Source organism: Euprymna scolopes, chromosome 13, assembly GCF_053919585.1.
Source record: "Euprymna scolopes isolate OS-2025 chromosome 13, ASM5391958v1, whole genome shotgun sequence".
NCBI classification, from domain to species: Eukaryota; Metazoa; Mollusca; class Cephalopoda; order Sepiida; family Sepiolidae; genus Euprymna; species Euprymna scolopes.
In genome coordinates this window covers 63,737,221-63,760,981 of record NC_136494.1, presented here as the reverse complement: position 1 = coordinate 63,760,981, position 23,761 = coordinate 63,737,221, and the positions used below count along the sequence as shown (strand labels likewise).

The following is a 23,761-nucleotide window of genomic DNA, read 5'->3' as shown; positions in this document are numbered from 1 at the left end:
GGCTTAGAAACGACAGACTTCTTTGCTGAGTCTTTTAAAATAAAATAATTTTTTTTTAGTTTATTGTACAATTACATGTAAACAGTCTAAAAAATTGACGAAAAAAACATAGAAAAAAATTAAAAGCTTAGAATTAGGGCCATTTTTTAATATAAACTGAACAATATCTTACTCGCTTTTTCCAATGGCATATTTACTCGAAATTTGCTTTGGTTTTCTTTTTTATAAACTGACCGTTCTTTTCTTGAAATATTTCTGGCTCCGACTAAAGCAAATGAACTCTGATAGACTAATACAGAATTATATAGAATGTATTCACGGCAGGATAACCAATCCATAAGATGCGTGTTGCTAATTTTCCGAAGATGGGGTTCAGGAATCTATATACTTAAAAAAAATAAATAAATTCAGGAAAAGACGACACTCGATAAAGAACACTCAACCGCTGACTTTATTTAAAACTAGCATGGGTGCTCGGCCTTGACCGGGTGTTTGGAGGTGTGTGTTGAGCAAAAAAAAAAAAAAGAAAAAAATGAAAAAGAAAGTGGTAGTAGGAAGGCAGGCTAAAACCCTTACCGCAAAGGAGGAAAAGAACGCGAAAAAAACGTGACGTCTTTGCTGTTACGACCATCACCAAACCGGAAGTGACGTAGGTTTAAATTAAGGCTAAACAATCGAAAAAAGGGGATGGCTATCGAAAATATCGGCGAAAAAAGCGACCTCCTCTGTATAAATGTGCCCAGTTGAGGGTGAATAAATTAATATTTTTATCCAATTTTTCGGTATTTGTCGTCTGAAGGGTCGAGCTTCAAAACGATTCAGATCTTGTGAAAATCTGTCGTATCTGTCGAAAGTTTTAGGCAGACATGCAAGCATCTATACATGTATTTATATATTGGTAGCTCAAATTTTCAACCCAAACCGATTAAAAATCTTGCCATATCTCTGAATACTCTTTATGTAAAATTTCAAATGTTTAGACCAGAAATTGTCTACTTTGGTAGAAATCGCAGAGGTCATTTTTTAAAACTTTAACTCCTATTATGACCCCCCTAATATTAGTTGTTTTGGGATCAACTCAAGTTATTAAGTTAGATCCATGTCCAAGAAACCTATATCTAAAATTTCAAGTGTTTAGACCCAAAATTGGCAGATGAGTTTGATAGAGTTCTCAAAGGTCAAATCCTTGAACTTTGATCTCTTTAACAGTAACATTTCTGGCCGAAAACGGATTATAAAGATTGTCCTTAATCTCACTACCCTGTATATCAAATTTCGAGTCTGTAGACTGAAAATTGTAGACAGAGTTATTGTGTAGGGAAATGTACACAGACAGACACACAGACAGACACTTTCACTTTTATAGATATATAGATAAGCAACATTTATTTACGTGATAGAAGTGTTGAAATAAAGTGTTCAACATAAGTGATTTTTTTGTGTGTCGGATATATACTTGAGAAAGAGGGACTCTGGATTAGGATAAAAAAAACTGCATTAGTCTAGAAGTTATTCAATAACTTATTTACTAACTAAGGACTAATTAACTTAGTGTAGCATCAGACATATACTACACATTGATTTTAGCCCGAAGACCAGATTTAAGCAGTTAACCAATACCTGGATAATACATATACCTACTGATTTCCGGCAAGAATATAAATGCGTTCAGTATTACCAATCATCACATAAACTATTGCTCTCCTCCTGATACTTCTTGTTTTATTCGTTCCTTATCTTATCTAACACACACACACACACACACACACACACACACACAAACACACACACACACACACGAACACACACAGACATATATATATATATATATATATATATATTCAATCTGCAAACAGCACAGCTAATGTTAAATGCCAATATTTCAACGTTATTGATTAATCGCTCCTTTTTCGTCTCTAGTTTAACGTAAAGTCTCTGTTCCGTTATCTTTAGACGCGTTATTGTATCTTGTCAATCGATCGACCATTTTGCATCGATTGCCTAGACGTATCTTATTTTGAGTACATCCAGGCATTTCTATAAGAAAAGAGAATTTGCCCAACGGTCAGTCTGTCATGCCTAAGTTTGAAGTGGTATTTTCTTTGATCTGTCTGGTGCAACCAAACTATATTATCGTACGATACTATTTTCCTGACCCCAAATTCATCAAAAGTGGATATTATTGTTTTTTTTTATCTATTGAAAAACTCAATCACATTCTGCTAAATCAAAGCAAAATCATCTATGTTTCACTACAAAACAGCCAAGCAATATCAAATTAAACCAAACCCCATGGATAAATATTTGAAGATAGTAAGAATTTAAGACGTATAATCCTTTTGCAAAATTACCAGATTTGGTATTAAATAACACAGAAAGGAGTTGATATGCCATAAAATAAAACAACCAAACTTTACGAATAAAATATTTAAAGATATTAAAAACTTAAAGGATAAATAACATTTGCTAAAATTAATGGATTTGGCATCATCGCAGAAACGGGTTGATATGTAGTAAAACGAAACAACTTTGATGTGTCAGGCTTAAAGTGGCACTTCCATCAACGCTCGTACAGATGGAATGGCCACAACTTAGGAAAGTAGCATCTTAGTTTTAACTGTTCCTTTAACCTTTCTGTTCTTTCGAGAAAAAGTTCGATGTTATTTGAACGCTAAATGAGATGGGAAAGTCTTTGACTATTTGTTTATTGATCTATAAAGGATCGAAGAACCAAAGACTTAGCAATAAACCACCGAGCAAAGTCAGTGTAAGAACGAAGAGACTAGATTTAAAACTGAAAAGTAAGGAGCTCGCAGTAAGAAAACGGAGAGAAATCAGGAAATAACGTTATTTTATAGCATACTAGCCATCCCTATTCGGCGTTGCTCAGGGTTATTTTGTTTCTTTTTATCTTGACTTATTAATTCTAATAAAATGAACCCCCATTCTCCCCGAATCTAGCGCCTTTTATTACCCGTTAACGTTGAAAGAAAAAAAAATCATTTTATTTAATTATCCATTCTGTTGAGAATGGAGACGACCGATGTGACGGGTAGGAAAAAAGTGGAACACCGGTCGTCATGCGGTGTTATAAATTGAGCGCTAGTCTCGAACCATGCAGACTTTTTAATGGTGGTTGCACCAAACAAGGACAGATCACCAAGAAGGACGGTGGACCTACAGAAATTGAATGCCGCAACTGTGAGGGAAAACCATCACACTACGTCCTCATTTAATCAAGTATCTGTTGTGTTGAACCAAGAAATGTTTTAGATGGATGGAACAGCTATCACAGTTTACAGCTTTCCCCAACGGCGCGAGACACAACCAATTTCATAAGAGAGTGGGGTCGTTATCGGTACTTTAGAGCACCCCAAGGTTTCCACGCCTCTGGAGACGGGTACACTCGCCGGTTCGACGACATTACGATAGACATGCGACGAAGGACTCGTTATATTGATGATACTCTTCTCGGGTTAGAACTATGGAATTTGCTTTTTGGCACACAGTGGACTATATCACCGATTGCGGCAGAAATGCAATCGTCTTCAACCCTGATAAGTTTCTATTTACAGGCGACTAAGTTGAATATACAAGCTTTTTAATAACTGCTGACGGCGTAAAGCCAACTAAAATAAAATTACTGAAGCCATATTAACTTCTCGACGCCGACGAACGTCACAGGTGTCAGATCGTCGTTTGTACTGATTAATCAGTTATTGTACGCATTTCCACAGGCCGATATCATGCCCCCTTTTGAAAATTGTTGCGCATGAAGCGCCGCAAATTCTAGTGGGAGACTACCTTAAGCTTTTCGAAGAGTAAAAAAAAACATTGTTCGGAAAATCGAAGAGAGGGTCAAAACATCCAAGATAAACAGGGCAACCTGCCCCTCAACAGACTATAGCAAGGTTGGCATCGGGTATTTTCTGTTTTAGAAACGTTGCCAATGACCAACGGAATAAGAACCTTACTGTGGAAAGGACCACTTGAAAAAGATTTTGGCCGGATTCCCTTTTATGAAGGATGCAGTATCTCGCTACTTCCCCATAGAGGGAGAAGCTCTGGCATTGATACACGGATTGGAGTTTTGTAGGATGCTCGTGTTGGGGTGCCCAGATTTATTGTTTAAAATGGACCACCAGCCACTAGTAAAATATTCTCAGATCAGGTCCTCAAAGAGAACCCTCGCTGTTTTCTTTCAAAGAACAGTCGTTTATGTACAGGCTCCAGATTAAGCACGTTCCTGGAAAACTTAACGCCAACCACACTGCACATCTCGATACCTGGCATCATAAAAACATAGCAGATCAAAGACCACCGATACTACTCAGTAGATCGAATGGGCCATGCAAGCATCAATCACGGCCATATACGCGCATGACCCTAAATTTCAAACTATAACCTAGCGATATATATATACGAGCTAACTTCCCGAACTCAGGACAGGAATTGTCACCGAAAGTTCGGCAATTCTGATCGATAGCAGACCAATTATATTATTTGGAAGGAGTACACATAAAAGGGGATAAAATTCTGATACCAAAGCAGCTCAGAGCTGAAGTATTAGAGACACTGCACTGCGCCCATCAAGGAGTGAATAGAATGTTGTGGTGACGCTAGGCAACGATTATTTTGACCCCTCTAGACGGTAATATCCGACAAACAAGTTGAAAATGCAATCTGATCCCACTGTCCCAACCGAGAGAACAACTAATGCCACCCTCAAACCCAAAATTCCAATTCCAAAAGACTGTCACGAACCTACTGAATATGCATGAAAAGAGTTACATAGTATATGCGGACCGATAAATCGGCTGGATTGAAGTTGTCCTGCTACCATCAGGGAAAGCTGCTGCAGTATGCGATGCATTGAGGAGTTGGTTCTGCACATATGGTGCACCGGAGGAGATATAATCCGATAGAGGACCACCAATCGACTTATTCGTGTATAAATTGTTCCTGGGAAACTGGGCATATAGAGCCGTATATCATTCCATATTATCCCCAAAGTAATGACCGGGCCGAACTGACCGTAAAAACAGCTAAAAAAATGCCCAGGGACTGCATTGATGGCTACGGTCACCTACGCCATGATTGGGCAGCACAGGCGATAATGACATATAGGAACACGCATCACCAGCAGAAATGTTATATGGTCGAACAATAGGGGATCATCTCCCTATACTTCGCACGAAACACCAGATTCACGATCGTTGGACAGAAACCAAAGAATTGAGAAAAAGGGCGATGGCAAAAGGCATGTGCTAAACAAAGAACAGTACAACATGCACAGCCGTCCACGCGAACAGCTTCATGTTGATGAATCCGTTCGGGTGCAGAATCAAGAGGGACAATATCCGCGACGATGAACAAAAACGGAGAGAGTTGTCGAGACCATGGACAATATCGAATACGGTTGGATGAAAGCGGCAGGATCACGCTACGCAATCATTGTTTCCTCCGAAAAATCCAACCTGTCATGGATACGCCAGATTATCCGCCCGTACAACCACTCCCTCAACCACCTCCCCAAAAGCCAAGAATAGAGGATAGTGTATTCCTGTGTGACATACACGAGACGATGGATGTGGAAAATACGGATGATGACGTAATGATGGCAGACAATACATCTGACGCAGATATGAAGATGGAAAACCACAACCCGATCAGGCACAAACCAACGAGTCTGATCTCACGACGCAACATGAGAGTAACACGACTACACAGACCGTAAACCCCACAAATATGACGACCAACTCACAACTGCACAGAACCTTTTCAACAAGTGACCACAAAACACTGGTGTTGCGGTTATAAGGTGGGGGCATGCAGAGAATGGAGACAACCGACGAGACAGTTCGAAAATAGTGAAACACTGGTCGCCATGCGGTGTTATAAATTGAGCGCTAGTCTCGGACTGGGCAGACTTTTGAAGTCCACTTTACACAATCTTAAGGTCATATAATGTGTATATTTTTGACAGTTCCTTCGATCCCTAATTCATACATTTAACGACTTGTCTTGTAATTTTCTATTTTTAATTGAAAAAAAATCGCTTATTTCATCATAAAAACAATTACATTTTCATTATACTAAGAAAATATTTTATTTTAGAAATACATATATACATACATTAGTACTATTTGAATTCTTCGAACTACTGTTCTAATTTTAAGCGTTATTTTAACAACGTTTCGGTCGATGTAATCTCCGACCTTCTTCAGGTGTATCGTGTCGACCTCGGGCATATTTTTTCGAATTCAGGAATCATTCTGTCGAACTCGGGAATCTGTACGGAGTTTCGAACAGAACCTTTATTCAATCCACGGATGTAGTATGCTCCCATTCTGTCAACTATGACTGAGTAGAAGTCCCAAGTAATTCGCAGTTGTATTTTGAGTGTCGCCCACACTGAAGATTAACCTTCAACCTCCAGAAGAATGTAACTTACAACTAATTTTTCCATGTACTTTATTTGCTACGTCACGGGTCCCAGCGGACAGATAGATATGTTTACTAGAATGACTATAGAAATAAATAAAACATGCCTAAATTAAGAAAAAAATGTTTAAGTTATATTTAAAAATAAATAAATTCTAATCCCGTGTTATTACTATTAAGAAAAATAAACTGGTTTATCTATAAGCGGGAGCAATAAATTAAATAACGAATGGTTGTGTTTGCAGTGTAACAAGTCAATATTTTGAATCCTATTTTTTTAGCAACAAATGACAGTAAGTACTTCGTGCTTCTTTGCAACTATAAAGTAATTTGTAAGCATTTAAAGTGTCGAATAAAAATATATTTCTTGATAAAAATGAAAAAATAAAATCGATTAGTTTATTTGTTTTGAATGAAGACACGTCACTAGCTTCTCTGCTGTAGAGATCTTCTTTAACACACCATTAAAGTAAGCCACGCCACGGCAATGCATAAAAACAAACTTGGATTTTTCGTGTTTAATGTATAATTTATAATGCAATTCATATCTATACATAATGTTATATAATATATATTTATTTATAATGTGATATTCTTATGTATTACAATGTAGTATAATTCATGTTGTAATAAATATATAATCTATATGTAAGATATACGGCTTTTGTTGTTGTCTGCGTTTGCAAGATATATGTGGTTCCAAGAATAATACAGAATCTATTACAAATACTAGTATCTCGCAGAGAAGGACGATAAGCGAACGCACGATGACGCAGTTTTCATGGCGACATGGAATCCATGTTATGGACGAGTGTTTGTTAATTTATCAGTGATTTTATTTTTCTTAAGAGATGAAGAATTTAGTTTAATATGTATTTGCTTGGAGGATATTTTCCTCGGACTCAAAAGACAACATTATTTTCTGTTGTAGTGCTATTCCTGTGTAGTTCTAAGAGGTCCATCCTCTCAGACTTTGCCATCTCTTTTTAAGAAGGGGTTAGTTTATTGCTAATTTCTTAATATGCTTCTACTGGGGAATTCCAGAGGTACTCAGACATCTTTTTGTGCTCCCTCTCTGGAACGCTGGCTATTCAATCCCACTTCTCTACTCTTTCCGTTACATTTCTTGAGAAGTAAAATCCATAATACTATAGGTAAATTTGTAAAGGAAATTTTCATGGAGAAATTATTTATGGCGGTAACTATAGTCTTACTGCAATCTATAATAAGAATACAACTAAATGCATACTGTTATGTTTGACATTTCACATTTTCTTCTCAATTATAGGGTAAAAGCCTTTATGTGCACAAGAGGTGGTTGTTCAGAAACAAGGTACTCTGGCCTATTTTACACAGGTAAGTAATCAGCATCTTATGTTATTTAATCACTAAAGTTTCCATATAGTAAAAACTGGGAACATATCTTTTTCCATTGTTTCTACAATGTGTATGAATAAAGTCACTTAGAAAAAAATAACGTCATATGATTTATGCCAACTAAACTTCATAGCAAAATTTGTGTTTAATTTCCGGAAGAAATCACTAGACTTATTAGTGTTAGTATCTTTTCTCCGGGTTACCAGCAATTAACACAAGGAATAAGGGAAATTAAGCATCTACAAAAGATATTTCGACGCGCGTACATAGTGAGCAGTTATGAAAGCATTCGAAATCTGGGAGACAGAGTGTTGCGTTAGCACTAAAGATTAACGCTTCTTTCTTAATTCACTAGACAGGGTTCAACTTTAATGTCTTGAAAGGACTTTATAGCTACAATCTTTTTCAATGAAATATTAACAATTATTTTTACGCATACATACACTAGTGTTTCATGCTTATGCAATTATCAGTGTAAGAAATGATAACTACCTCAAACAAGTGTTTGGGAGGGTACATGGATAACTTATTAGTAATATATATATATATATATATATATATATATATATATATATATATATATATATAAGGGAAAAACAAGATTACAAATTAAAATTTTCAAGAAAATTTATTGTTCGACATAATCCTCCGAAAATAATTTAAACAAATACTTATTCCGCGGAGTTTCAAAGAATCCTATTCTTCTCTTCAGAGGATAGATATTAGCAAATCATTAATATGCCCAAGCTAAGAATTTGCTGCTCACGGCATTAAATGAAACGGCATTATATGATGATTAGTCATAAAATGCAAAAAAAAAAAAAATGTTTATGTCGGTGAAAACATGTAAAAAAGAAGAAAAACAAATCGACTATAAAAGGTCACGAATGCATGACGACTTACCCAATGCTAAGTCCTAGAAGCGTATGAAGTTTTTGTCATGAGTAAATAGAAGTCAATGTCAGTGAAAACGAACAAGTAAATTGCAGAGTCATGAACAATAAGTAATTGAAGAGTTAAAACCAATCCGATTGAAAAAGAAATTCAATGTAGTTTAAAGAAATATAAAAATCTGCTTGCAGTTGCCGAAAATAGCCGACATGCGCAAGATTAGATCTTAAAATTCAGTTATATAAATCTAACCAGCTCATTTCCTTTATAGTGGATCAGGCGTTAATATATCAATATTAATATTTATATTAATTTTAAGTTTAAACTTCCTTTTACAGGTTAGACTTTTCATTTTTATTACCTTGATATATATATATATATATATATATATATATATATATATATATATATATATATATATATATATATATAGCCTTTAAATGAAACTATCGGGATTTGTGCCGATAGTCTCTATCGTAATTTTATCACATTGATACAAACTTAATCTAGATTATTTTTGTTATGAGGACTTACTAATTCACTCGTAACAGACTTCTAATAATCATATAAACCATGAGTCTATTACTCTCGCGGGAATTATCGTGATCCTGACGTCGAAAGGTTCGTCAATCAGTCCGGCAGAAACTGGGCCATTTTGGTGACCTATTTGCTGTAGGACTGTTACAATGATTCTTGGTAGCCGTAGAAAGTTCACCTACTCAGCCATTACCTCCTAGCTTTCTGGTGGAGTTTATCGCTTGTTGTCTGTGGCGCTATCACTGGAGAATGCCAACGGTATTATTCAAACATAATTTTTAGGGCCAGAATGCCAATAATTCTTTGAGCGCTGGCTCATTTTCCAACCCTCCGATATTGTGTTACATCCCATAGCGGTGGGAGAGAGGTAAATACTGGAATTATCGCGACACAACAACGAGACTACATACTTTACAGCTTAACTGTCGGAAATACCAAGAAGCTTTATTTGTATTCACAGCAAAAAAAAAAAAAAAAAAAAAAAAACAACAACAACAACAACAACAACAACGACAACAACAACAACAACAAGACAAATACAAAAAAATACGAAGAAATCGTACTAATGCAGCAAAAAAAAAAAAAAAAAGAAACAAAGACAGGCTGAATTGGTCAAATACCACATAACACAACTATAGAAGCAGCAAAAATGTAGAAACATTACTGCAACAACAGCAAAAGATGAAGAAACATTTCAATAAGAAATAAATATTTCGAAGACTGTTACTAGAACAACAACAAAAGCAGATGCTACTGGAACAAGAAGAGAAAACTATTTAACACAAACTTTAACCAATAAAACAAACTCGCGGAAACTTACATAGCACTCTCACAAAATGCAGTCTGCGACGCTATTTACAATTTCATTTACGCCCCTGACAAAAACAACACTTTCACCTTGTTATTATAAAGATTGATTGTACCGATTATACATACACTAAAAAGGTCCGTTTATTTATTCGAAAACTGAGATCAAAAGAACACATATTCGTACATTAAATTTAAAATGTGTGAGGTCAATTTGTTTGCAATTTCTACTGTACACTCTTTAACCCTTATCCTTGAGCGGCCTCTTGGCCTTGATAATGTGTTGATACCTATGAAAAAAAAAGAAAAAGTCCAATGTGAACAAGTTCTAATTGAATCGTCCCCCTAAGTAATCCAAGTTACAAATTTCCCACTGTTTACTATGCTAAAATCACAATGACTAATGTATACCTATTAACCCTTATCCTTGAGTGGCCTCTGGGCCTTGATAAGTGGTGACATCCATGTAAAAAAAACAAAAAAAAAACGTATATCTTAATAGAACTGTTCAGCCCGAAAACGTTGTTAAACTATAAAGGTGGAAATGTCCGAATTTTACGAGGCAACATGACGAGGAATTGTTAACATTTGTATCAATAGTCAACAAACATTGCGAGGCTTTTAAATGTCAGATATTCGTACAAGGATTAGTATCAGCAAAAGATTCTGAAATTCGACGCAGAATTTTAACTAAATTAAAAAGCGAGCTGAACCCAACACCACAGAATTTGACAGAAGACTACCAACAAGTGATTAGTGTTACAAATGATCCATTGAAAAATCCGGCGTCACGTACGTAAGAATGATACATAAAATGTCAAAACCATATTCTCCAGGAAAAATGAAAAATAAAGAATATTATTCCCCCAGAAACAGAACAGACAATTCACTGAAAATAAAAATAAGTAACCACCAAGTTTGTGTTATTGGTACAGAGCTCTGCTTAAGCCATACCACACAAAACTTTCCTGACTTGCTACAAAATTGAACAGAAAAAACACTCGATTGTAAGAACAAAATTAAAAGTCGGGCACGACACATTAGAACAAATAAAAAGGCGATAAAAACATACTTAAATATGTGTTGGTGAAAATATTGAAGGGAAATGTATAGCTTCAGTTATATTCTGGATCTTACCTATCGCTCATAAATTTGCATAAATAGAAAAGATTTAATAGACCTACCATGCTAAAGTCTTGCAAAACAGCTAGAACGTTGATAAGGTTGAAAATAAATTTTGAAGATGAATAGTTCTCTAATATTACATTTAAGGGCATGACAAAATTGAAAAACGTTCGTAGTAAGAAATGCAGGATTTTTGGGGGACAGATTAGGTGCAACAATTCAATTTGTGGGATTTGTCTATAAAATATCTTTTGTCAAAAAAGGGATAACGCCAGCGACAAAGAAATAGAAATCTCAAGTCAGAATTCAAAAATTTTCCCTGAAGTTTTCTCAATTGGTTTTGGAAAATGCGCAAAAATGTCAACAGATTCGAACTTAAAGATAATTCGCAACCAGTATTAAAAATAAAAAAGAAATGTACGATTGCCTCATCGGAGAAAATCAATAGGGAGAATGTCAAGCTTGTAAAAACCGGTATTCTATCGAAAATTGAATTCAGTCAATGGAAAGTCTTTACTGTCTATATTAAAAAGAAATTACAAAGTCCCACCGATATTTACATGGACTATTCTTTATACTGCAGACAGACCATAAATTTCTATTGACCATGTTTGGGTCGAAGAAAAAGGTTAACAGTCTACACAACAAACAGACTGCTGAGGTGGGGCACTATTCTGTAAATTGAAATTTCATGTCAGAGTAACTTTCCTCCAAGCAGATCGGATATGCGGACGAACTTTCAAGATTGGTCCCGAGACAGAGTGAACCTCTTGAGGACTCAGTAATTGCTTTCTTTACGTATCGATAAGGAAATTAAAATCATGTTTGTAATGTTATCAGAAATCTTTCTGCCCCACTGCATAAAATTAAATGCTAAGTACAAAACACAAATTATTAATGCTGCGAAAGAGAAAATACCAAATAAAGAGCAACAAATACAGGACAGTTTTTCTACATGTGATGACTCTCTTACTATACATATATATATATCCCAAATCATTTGACTAAATCCAGAATAAATCTTGTGTAAAATTCATATAGATTTTGCGGAACTATTGAGGAATTGGTATTACTTTATCGTGTTAGACAGTTACACAAAATAGCCAGAAGTACTCAGGTATAAAATACCCACTACAGGTGTAGTTATTAATTTCGTACATGAATAGTTTCCCAGTTTCGAGTTGTCGACTATTTAGTAAGTGACAACGGTACTCAATTTACGTTGACGGACTTCAAAGATTTCTGTGAGACTTTCCAAATTAATCATGTCACAACTCCCCAGTACCACCCGCGATCAAACGGGCAGGCGGGATGCTTTGTCGAAACATAAGTCGTTTTTTATGGCATATCAACCCTTTTCAGGTTATTTAATGCTAAATCCAGTTATTTTGAAGAAAATTTGTTTAATAGAATATATTTGTTTTTTCAAGTCGGTTTCTATTTAACCCAGAGTTGGGACCCTAACAGGTACTACAACTCCGGGTCAGAGTGGACCCAGGAGCAAGGACAATTAAAGGGTGGCTCCACACTCCCTAAAGCCCGCAAGCTGGGGCCTCCTCATCGGATATAGTTTAAGGTCATATCCCGGACCTAGAAACATAAGACCCATATTTGAAAAACTATTGCTAAAGCAAACAAGATTGAGAAAAAACTCAACTGTGCCTAAGAAACGCTATGACACAGGAGAAAAAGTTTTCTATAAGACATACAGAAACAACACCCCTGTTTAGGAACTAGTCACAATAGAAAAATTAATCGGGGATATGGTGTACATTATTCATGATCCTAAATTCATGCATAAAAACATTTAATCAGATAATATAAGCGTCTTTTGTAGGATCTAAACTATGCACATCACACAGAGAAAAGAAACAACTGAAACGATATATCGCGATTTTGACATTGACCTGCCTCACGTAGTTTCAGAACGACGCTGATCGTGAAGGAAAAGGAAATCTCAGATCCTTAAACTATCGCTTTAAAAATGAAAAAAGTTGCTAGGTAAAGGTTTGAGAGGAAGTGTTATGGGGACTTAACCATTCATTCGTAATGGACTCTTTTACTCATTATATAAACCACAAGTTTAATACTTCCGGTAGGAATTATCGTAACACAACGCGAAATTACAGACTCAGTTAGAAATACCGATACCCTTTCTTTGTATTTACTTTTTTGTACAATATATTATTTCTATTTAAATCTGTTGTTTCCGTCTTACTTTAGCACTTTTTATCAATACACAAAATTTTATATAACTATTTTCAGTATTTACTTCGGTCCTGCTATATGGATTATTTACATCTTAGTGAAATGTAGGTTATGATATTTGTACTATTTCAGACATGAGTATTAGACATTAGTAGAGACATGTACTATACTGAAACAGTAGCAGGAACACTTTTCAGATAAAATTAAAATGTTTTATCTTTCGAGAGAACATAAAAATACATGCAACTTTTTGTCTTCATTGTCAACATGATAATTGGTTGTTGTTCCTTGATGTTTAATTAAAACGAACTCATGTTTTTTTTTGTTACTGTCTATTGTCCTGTTAGCGAGCAGAACATAAACTTATCGACACACATTGTCTAACCCTGAATCAATCAACTTTTTCATCCTAATCAAACATACTTCGGTCTCAGTGCATATAATGTATTGTTTACAGTAAATATCTGATTATTCGCAAGTAAAATGCGAAACTCGTAATAAGCATTGCTTGAACCTTACGTATGCTAAACAATGGTTCATCTAAATAAGATTAGTTTTTCCCATACAGTCGAATTGACATGTTCATTGCAATCTTCGAGCTAAGATCAAAGTATAGAATATGTTCTGTTCTCACTCAGTAAAGGCGTATTTTCCGCACTTATGCAAAATGTAGACCGTGTTATTTTTTAGATTAAATTTTCAAATTTAATTCAATATTTTTACAGTAACTTTTGTTTATTAGATTGTTAGGTAATAGTACAGTACTCCCCTCCCAATGTTAAAAATGGGGTTCTAAATAATAAAGTGATTATTTCAGCACTGTCCATATTCTGCATAAGTACCGAAATTTCTTCTACGGGAGTCGTTCCAAAAGTAAAATCTGCAATCTTTTTTTAGCTAGAAAAAAAAACCCCGGAGTGTTACGATTAAAACGAGCGATCTTTTATTTTTATGCTCCAGAATTTACTTTTTCTACATAGTCACCACTATTCTCAATGCACTTTTGCTAGCGATATACGATGGCTGTGCAGGGGTGTACGGAGCACGCTTTGTCTTACGAGGCTTGTTCTAAATGTAATACTTTATATTTTTTAACTTAAAAATGATGAAGAGCTACTAAGACAGAAGTGGTACCATTAAAAAAAAGTAACCTTTTGTGATTCGAAATTGATTTTTGTAAATAGTCACCACCACGCACAATGCACTTTTTCCAGGAATTCAATAACACATCTCTGCTTCTGACGCACGTCTATGACTGGGATTGCTTTCTTAGAGTCTCACACATTAAATATCTGCAAGAGAGAGAGAGAGAGAGAGAGAGAAAGAAAAAGAGAGAGAGAGATAGAACTTTCAGGTCATAGATGCATGAGTTCAATCATTATGACAATGCAATTTGCAATTCCCTCTGACCCATTCAGCCGGAAAAAAACAAAAACAAAATAATAAAAAAACAGGAGGCATTACTTTTGGTACCTCCTTCGTATATATTAGGAAAATATCCATAGCTGATTGCTTTTTCGTCCAAATCCAAGAAAAATAACGATTAATGATTAATTTCTAATCAGTCACTTCCACTCAAGTTAACCTCGCAAACACTATCAATGATGTGATGTGACCTAGACGTTGCAATATTGAATTGAATATCTTCTCTTTGATAATGACTTTGATAATGTTGAAACGACTTCGCTGTTAGTTAAGAAACTCCAACAAAGTTTTAATTAAGATAAGAAACTCAGAGTACAATACGGTTAGCAGAATATTGCATTCATCTAGATAATGGATGTTCATGTCATACGGGGACAGAATCAAAACAACTCAAGTATTATTTTAGTAGAAAATAAATAAGTATATATATATATATATATATATATATATACATATATATATATTATATATATATATATATATATATATATATATATATATATATATATATATAAACACGGCGGACACTAGTGTTCCATCCTTTTGGGAATCATCAGTGCAGGAAGTTACCATTACAGCCGATCTGGAGAACCCGCCTACGAAGATATATATGACTCCATTTGCAAGGAACAAACCACACGGTTTACATTAACCGCGAGAAATACAGTTGAAAATAACATTTATATAAAGCGTAAATGTCTAGACGGCGAGAGAGATCTTATGATTATAATAATATCATGTTCTGCGCATGTGAGCTTAACTAACCGATATTAATTTCAACTTTAAGTGTTTAATAATAAGAACCGCGTTCTTAAAGGGTCACACACACACACACACACACACACACACGCGCACGCGCGCCCGTCCCATATATATATATATATATATATATATATATATATATATATATATATATATATATATATATATATAACGGTTCGTTCCAAAAGTAAAGACTCCTATTTTTTATCTCAGAAACTAGAAAGTTGAAGAGTTATGAAAACGAGCGACATTTTTTGCTCCAGAATTTATTTTTCTATATAATCATGACGATTTTTAGTGAACTTTTAGCTAGTGCCTCTCTCATATCGATGAAGTCATCCTCTTACTTTGCTGACATCAACTGCATCGGCTTCGTTAAGGTTCAGCACCGTAACTGTTGATCAGTTCAGTTTATTGTGCATGGAGGAATTCAATGACGTATCATTGCTTCTACGCACGTGCATAGCAGTGGTTGCTCACACCATCGATATCTGCAACAGAGAGATAACACATTCAGGTCATCAATGCATAAGTCCAGTCATTTTGCAATCCCTGTTATTTATTCTGGCGGAATGTGAATAGTAACCATTACTTTCGAAACGCCCCTTTTATACGCACACAGAAACACACACCCGCAGATACACACACACACACACACACACACACACACACACACACACACACACACACACACACACACACACATATATATATATATATATATATATATATATTAGTGACGGGATGATTCCAAAATTGTCCCCGATTCCGATATAATTACTGATTCTGTTCTAAATCCTCGATTCCGATACAAGTACCGATTCCCATTTTGAATATTTTCCAATTTCTGAACATTTAATCAAACATTCGATGCTTTTGAAACATTTTAAAATGACCGACCTCCCCTCCCCGTCTAATGTCCGCATATATTTTGTGAGACGTAAAAATACACTGGGGGGGCGTGTATTACAAGAGTAAATATTTCTAAATATTTTTCCCTTACGTTTTACTTATAAGTGATAGAAAATTGTGATACAAGATTTTATTTTATTTTTTTTAAACAAGTCTAATTTTCGTTTGGTCGTCGTCAATGCTATTTGAAATTTTCATAAACGATTAAAAAGGATGAACGATTCGTGTGCAAATCCAACAGTCTGGAAAGATAATAGTTAACAAAAGCCGTCGCATGTCAAGAATGAGTTTCTACATAATGTTACCATTTAGAATACGATTCTTAAAATTGCGACGAGATTCTGTTAACTATTCTCTACCTTCCAGCTATGACGAAATGCTAATTTTTTTCGAAATTATAAACGTTTGGTCTGTTATTAGATTGATTTGTGTTACTGTAAAAATGAAAATATACAGATAATAATAATAATAATAATAATAATAATAATAATAATAATAATAATAATAACTAGCAGGACCCGTGGAAATTCCACGGTAGTTAAAATCTTGTAAAACACATCAATAAGATATTCCTTATTGTTATATTACAAAAATGAACGTATGGAAGCAAGTAGAACAAACAAAGAACTGTAGTTAAAACTTTTATTGATGGCCAATGCGATCGTAACTGATGCTGTTAATATTGTCAGGAAGTGCTGGTGATGATTGAGGCGGTGACAAGGACGTTGATCAGCTGCTTGGAGTGAGAATAGTGGTCAGTCAGCAGGTTCTGGGGAGTTAGACTGTGAATTAAAAAAAAACTGTGTGACATTGTTGACATCAATTTTGTGAAAGTTCTGATGACCCCAAGTTGTTTAATATTTCAGGACATCTTGGATTACATGTATAGGTAAGGAATAGGTCTGGCTTTCCATATTTACAGAAAACTGCCATTGCATCTTGATACAGTTGTTGAAGATTCCTAGTACTTCCTGTAAATGAAGATGGTAGAATAACTGGTACACCAGAATCGCCATCTTCATTCCTTGCTAAATGATCCATTAAGCCAGAATATTGAGCAGTTCTTGGTTGACTTTGATAACTTTTAATGAAGTTAAATAAGCAACCGTCAACTTTTACATATGCAATAGACTTTTCTATTTATTTTAAATTTTATTCAATGAAGATTTGGAAATTCACAAATATTTTTTAAGTCGAATTATTGATATAGATTTCAATTAATGCATCACAACTTCCTGATAATATAAATAGAACATTTTGAATTTTCTGTACAAACGTGTTTTCCATAAAAACATTGTAATCTGTTATAATATTCAGACTTTTGTGTATTACATGCATAGAAAATGAAGTGTTTCTGTAAATCTTACGAAATACAGTTAAATTTTGATTTTTCGATAATCAAAATGATGTGAGGTAGGTTAAACAAACTGTACACTACTTTTTCATCAAATTATGAATTTTAAATATAAGGAAAGCAATTAAAAAATTTTTTTTTCCAAAATCATATTTACATCCAAGTTAATTTTTAGATTTCATAGCTGTTCCTGATTGTTTTCATAACACTTAACGGTAAACAATATTCTTAGTATATGTTACACCACGCTTTTTGCCCTGATTATCATCTCTATGCAGTTGCATTACCTTAAATTTCATACTGTGCTTAGATCGAGCTCTTGAACATGCCACATACAGCTGACTATGAGAAAATGCAGGTTGTTGAAGATATATACCAACCTTATCCAAAGTTTGGCCTTGTGCTTTATTGATGGTCAGTGAATATGCTAATCGTATTGCAAACTGTATCTGATGAAATGCAAACAGAACATTTGTATCACTTGGCTTTAACTTAATTCTTGGAATGATAACTGTGGAACCTCTATTAGATCCATTAATTAAAATAGCAATGATGCTGTTTTGATGACATTCTTTTATTTTCATCCTAGTTCCATTGCAAAGTCCTTGATTTATGGATAAATTTCGCAGTCGCATTACTATTGCCCCTATTTTCACATTAAGTCGGTGAGGTAACATTCCAGATGGAGTTAATGAATTTATGAACTCGATAGGATAATTTTGAAGTTCAGCATCATCATCGGAGATGTAATCTGCACTTAAATATGTATTTATGCCTCCGGGAATATTATTTAGAATTTCTACATTTACTGTAAAACATTCTGTATTTCTTAGAGTCATGATGATTCAATTTTCCATTTCTTGAGGGCTGCAATAAAATATTTCTGAGATTAGAGAACCATTACATACAAAATAGTCAGGAACATCTATGGCATCTACAGGAACGTCATTAATACTGCTCATTAGTGTACCATTACAAAGATGAAGGAGCCATCTAGAAAACTCCTGTTCATTTATGTTAGTTCTGACGTTTTGTGTTAGTTGTAATTGACTGAAATGATGCCACAATGGGCATCTTTTAAGACAGGTGTCTATAATAGATGTAGGTGATCCATGTGGCACTACTGGCAAAATTTGCCTGAAGTCACCTCCAAGTATGAGAAATTTTCCACCAAATATTTTATCGTTACCCCTTATATCTTGTAAACATCTATCTATAGCAAGCAGTGCATGATTAGGTATCATAGAGGCTTCGTCTATGATGAATACCTTTACCTTTCTCAAAAAAGAAGCATGCTCTGATACAGGAGAAACGTTACAGACACCGGTTTCTGTCAGAGGTACAGGTAGTTTGAATATACTGTGGAGTGTTTTCCCTGAAGTTAGTAGCGTTGCAGCAATGCCGCAGTGGCGGTTACAGTACTGCTGGAGGTGAAGTAATCATATAACATGTTGAATAAAAAGGTTTTTCCTGATCCGGCTGGGGCATCTAAATAGAAACAATTGTTGTGTGGGGCTTCTTTTTCAGTTGCCATGACAGCCTTGATTATAGTATTAAAGACCTCTAATTGTTCATTGTTTAACAATTCAACATTAGGCCCGTTTGTATTTCGAGTCATATTATCTATTGGAGGATCACCTGTTGGTTCAGGTAAACCCATTGCCTGGCAAGAAGAACCATGCTCATTAAATATTGCTTTTATCAAATGAATAACTTGGGGGATATGTATATACACTGGACCCCGCCCTTTGCGGCCAGAGCGACAAGATCAAAGTGTAGTATCTGTTCCGACAGATACTGCAAGCAAAGACCATATGTGGGGGTAACCCCACATATCTACCTTGGTCAATGTAGGGGCAACTCTTCATACGAACAGTTCCTATCCAACTCCCATTTCCCACTTATCGGGAGCTGGTCCCCATTTCCCTCCCCCCTCCCTCTCTCTCTCCACATTAAAAAACGGCCTTGTTCCTAATTTGCTCAGTGGGGAAGCAAATAAATACAAACTGGGGGATATGTATAATATATACACCAATCTACTACACTTTCCCGTAAAATTCGGCTAAAACAATTGTTGACGAATTACCTCCTTTGAATCGATATCGTCTGCTTGTGACAATTGAAGCGAAAACCTTATTAGGTATTAAATGCTAAAACATTTTAATACAGCTGGCTAATTGGCTATAAAGTAAGTTATTCTGATCTTTGATCTAACAGTTTAATTTAAAAAAAAGAGCTTAACATTTTCTTGTATCTTTTTTTTATATTAAGAAAAATGTAAGCATCATGCTGAAATAATAAAACTGCCATTCTTAATAAGGGGAGAGGGTTTGACTATTCTAAATCTTCACCTAAATAACCATTTAATGAAAAAAATGTTTAAAATGTTCTTGTATCTTTTTTATAATTTTTGTTAAATAAGAAAAATCAATAAACTTTGATAACACTATTGTAAGAATCATACTAAAAGACATTCTTAATATGGGGAGGGGGGTTAACTATTCTGAAACTTTACCTAACAATGTAAAAAAATAAGGGAAAAATATATGTATGAACAATAAATATTTCTTCAGTTAAATAAATTGTACTGTAAATCTTTAAATAAGGAATAAATATTTATTTAAACCATAATTATTGAAACAGTATTTTACTGCATAAAAAACGGTTATGGGGAGAAGGGTTAACTATTTTGAACCGTCACCTAAATAGCGATTTAATGAAAAAAAAATTTAATGGCCTGGTATCTTTTTTTTTGTATAATTTGTTTTAAAATAAAAAAAATAAAAACTTTCATACCGCTATTGTAAGAATCATGCCGAAAGCCATTCTTAATATGGGGAGGGGGTTGTATCTTTTTTATAAATTTTGTTAAATGAGAAAAATCAATAAACTTTGATAACACTATTGTAAGAATCATGCTGAAAGCCATTCATTATATGGGGAGGGGGTTAACTATTCTGAAACTTTACCTAACAATGTAAAAGAAATAAGGGAAAAATATATGTATGAACAATAAATATTTCTTCGGTTAAAAAAATTATAGTGTAAATCTTTAAATAAGGAATAAATATTTATTTAAACCATAATTATTGAAACAGTATTTTACTGCATAAAAAAAACGGTTATGGGGAGAAGGGTTAACTATTTTGAACCTTCACCTAAATAGCGATTTAATGAAAAAAAAATTCAATGGTCTTGTATCTTTTTTTTGTATACTTTGTTTTAAAATAATAATAATAAAAAAACTTTGATACCGCTATTGTAAGAATCATGCTGAAAGCCATTCTTAATATGGGGAGGGGGTTAACTATTCTGAAACTTCACCTAACAATGTAATAAAAATAATGGAAAAAATATATGTATGAACAATAAATATTTCTTCAGTTAAATAAAATATACTGAAAATCTTTAAATAGGAAATAAGTATTTCTTTAAATAAATTAAATTGTAAGTAATGAAACTAAGTGTTTTATTTCAGATTAAAAAAATTGTCGTGTCCATTTTTTATAGTATTTAAATATGTATGCCCTGTCGGTGGGCATTAGAAGATGATGAATGCCTGTAAAAGAAGCAAATAAAACAGACAAAACATAAATAATAACTATGTAAACAACGTGAAGATGTATAAATGTTACACAATTACTCGATTCGGTATTAAATAACACGAAAAAAGATTGATATGCCGTAAAACAAAAGCAAAACAGAACAAGACGTAAAATATGTTTTGACTATGTTACTCAGTGTATTTGCGAATGGTGACTTTGGTTATTTATTTAATAAAGTCATTCTTGACTTTTGTAACATTTATTTCGAAACATATTTTTTGTTGTGTAAATAAAAAGTAAATAAAAAAAACATAAAGTAGCACAGTAAACAAAAAAATAACGAACTCGTAACATTAAATGTAAAAAATATATTTATTACTGAATAAAATAGAATAAACGTTCCTACAATAATAAACAGAAGGCATCGTTAAAAATGTAAGTAAAATACTATTTAAACTGTGGAACGATACCTTCTATGCATAATTGCCTTTAAAATAATCCGGAACCATAGATAGACAGTTATTATTATTATTATTTTTTTTGTTCGGGAACTTTTGGGAAATAAAAGGGGTTGCTGACTTTTAACTGATAAAGATTAAACAATAAAGGGAGATAATTCACATTAATTAATGTTTGCGATGATGATGACGCGTTTCATTAATTAATGTTTGCGATGATGATGACGTGACACCGTACGTACAAGCAAATTAATATATAGATAATAATAATAATAATAATAATAATAGTATTATTAGTAGTAGTTGTTGTTATTATTATCATTATCATTATTATTACTGTTGTTGTTGTTATTATTATTATTATTATTATTATTATTATTATTATTATTATTATTATTATTATTATTATTATTGCAAGCAGATTAACACCTTTATCTAAATCCCCGAAAATGAGATTCTACTTTTTGTTAAATGATGAGATGATGAAAAAATATTTTTTAAATTTTGAGTAGGAAAGCAATTCCGCACATATATTTTTCGTAGAATGATAATTTTAACTTTCAGAATTTTGTCTAATCGCTCAAAAATCGATACGAAATATTGATAGAACATAACGTTATCCCTCGATTGTTGACATTTATTTTAAATGTTTCTACAAGCGTTTATTTTATGTTTAATTTTAGATTTTGAGCCATTATCAAGGCTCTGGTGAAAGGCTTATGGACAGCCACTTTTTATTCAACTTAACCGAGTCAATACTAAGTTAATAATATATTTTTTTAAAACTAAAAACAGGCTTTATAATAAATTTACGCCCAAATAAATTTATTCAGGTAGGTAGAAATATCTTAAATAATTACTTTTTAATTAGAAAAACGGTTTTGATTAACAAATCGTAAAATTATTATTTATATTTCTTACTTGTGTCCAAAGAAACACCACAAACATTAATTATTTTAAAATAAGCCGATGGCAGATAGCGATAATTTCCAGACGGCGCAAACGAAATTGTTTGGTTCTTAAGAAAATTTTTTAAAAAATCATATGGAATCGGAAGTTAGGCTAAATTTTTTCCGATTCCAATATCGATTCCGATACTCCAAAATGTTCTGCATTTTCCGATATCCGATTCCGATTAACCATCTCAACACTTTTTACACACACACACACACACACTACAATATAGATATAAATATATGTATGTATCTATATATATGTGTGTGTGTGTGTGTGTGTGTGCGTGTACATATATGTGTATATATATGTATATATATATATACATATATATGTATATGTATATGTATATGTATATATTATCATTTATTATATATATATATATATATATATATAAGTATGACTACTTCATTTAATCACATAAATTAATATACAAAAGTATAATTTATGCATAAACTTTAAGTATTTTACTTCAACAGTGCCCAATACATAGGCTGAGCTAGGTAATAAGTTATAAAAATATATATGGCAATTAAGCTATACAGAATATTCCGCATTTCATCCACCCTAGGATTCGTCAGGCTTATGCTTGACGAATCCTACCGTGGATAAAACGCAGAATATTCTGTGTAACTTAATTGCCATATATATTTTTATAACTAACTAACTCTCTTTCTCCCCTCCCCCCTCTTTCTCTCTCTCTCTCTCTCTCTCTCTCTCTCTCTCTCCAAATATATATATATATATATATATATACACCGATGAAGACTGAAAGATCGGTCGAAAATTATGTACTTGTAAAAAAAGTTTTTTACTTTTTTTTCATAATATTAATTTGTATTCCTGCAGTTCACTAATTGAAAGCGAATAAAGAAAATTTATAAGCTTTTATACTTTTCATATTCCTTTTTATACATTTCCATTCATATATATATATATATATATATATATATATATATATA

The 23,761-nt window shown here is 33.6% G+C and overlaps 1 protein-coding gene across 3 annotated transcripts in view; it reads left to right on the top strand.

Annotated features, from left to right (window-relative positions):
• The window catches only part of LOC145292050 (receptor-type tyrosine-protein phosphatase H-like), a 337,274-nt gene that overhangs the window by 216,610 nt on the left and 96,903 nt on the right, over positions 1 to 23,761 (top strand). For all 3 annotated transcript variants that reach the window (XR_013869540.1, XM_080138077.1, XM_080138078.1), the window contains one exon: positions 7,733 to 7,800. Coding sequence is in view for 2 of the 3 variants with exons in the window: in XM_080138077.1 (XP_079994203.1) it covers positions 7,733 to 7,800 (68 nt within the window). In the remaining variant the exon portion in view is untranslated. The remainder of the gene's footprint in view (positions 1 to 7,732; positions 7,801 to 23,761) is intronic.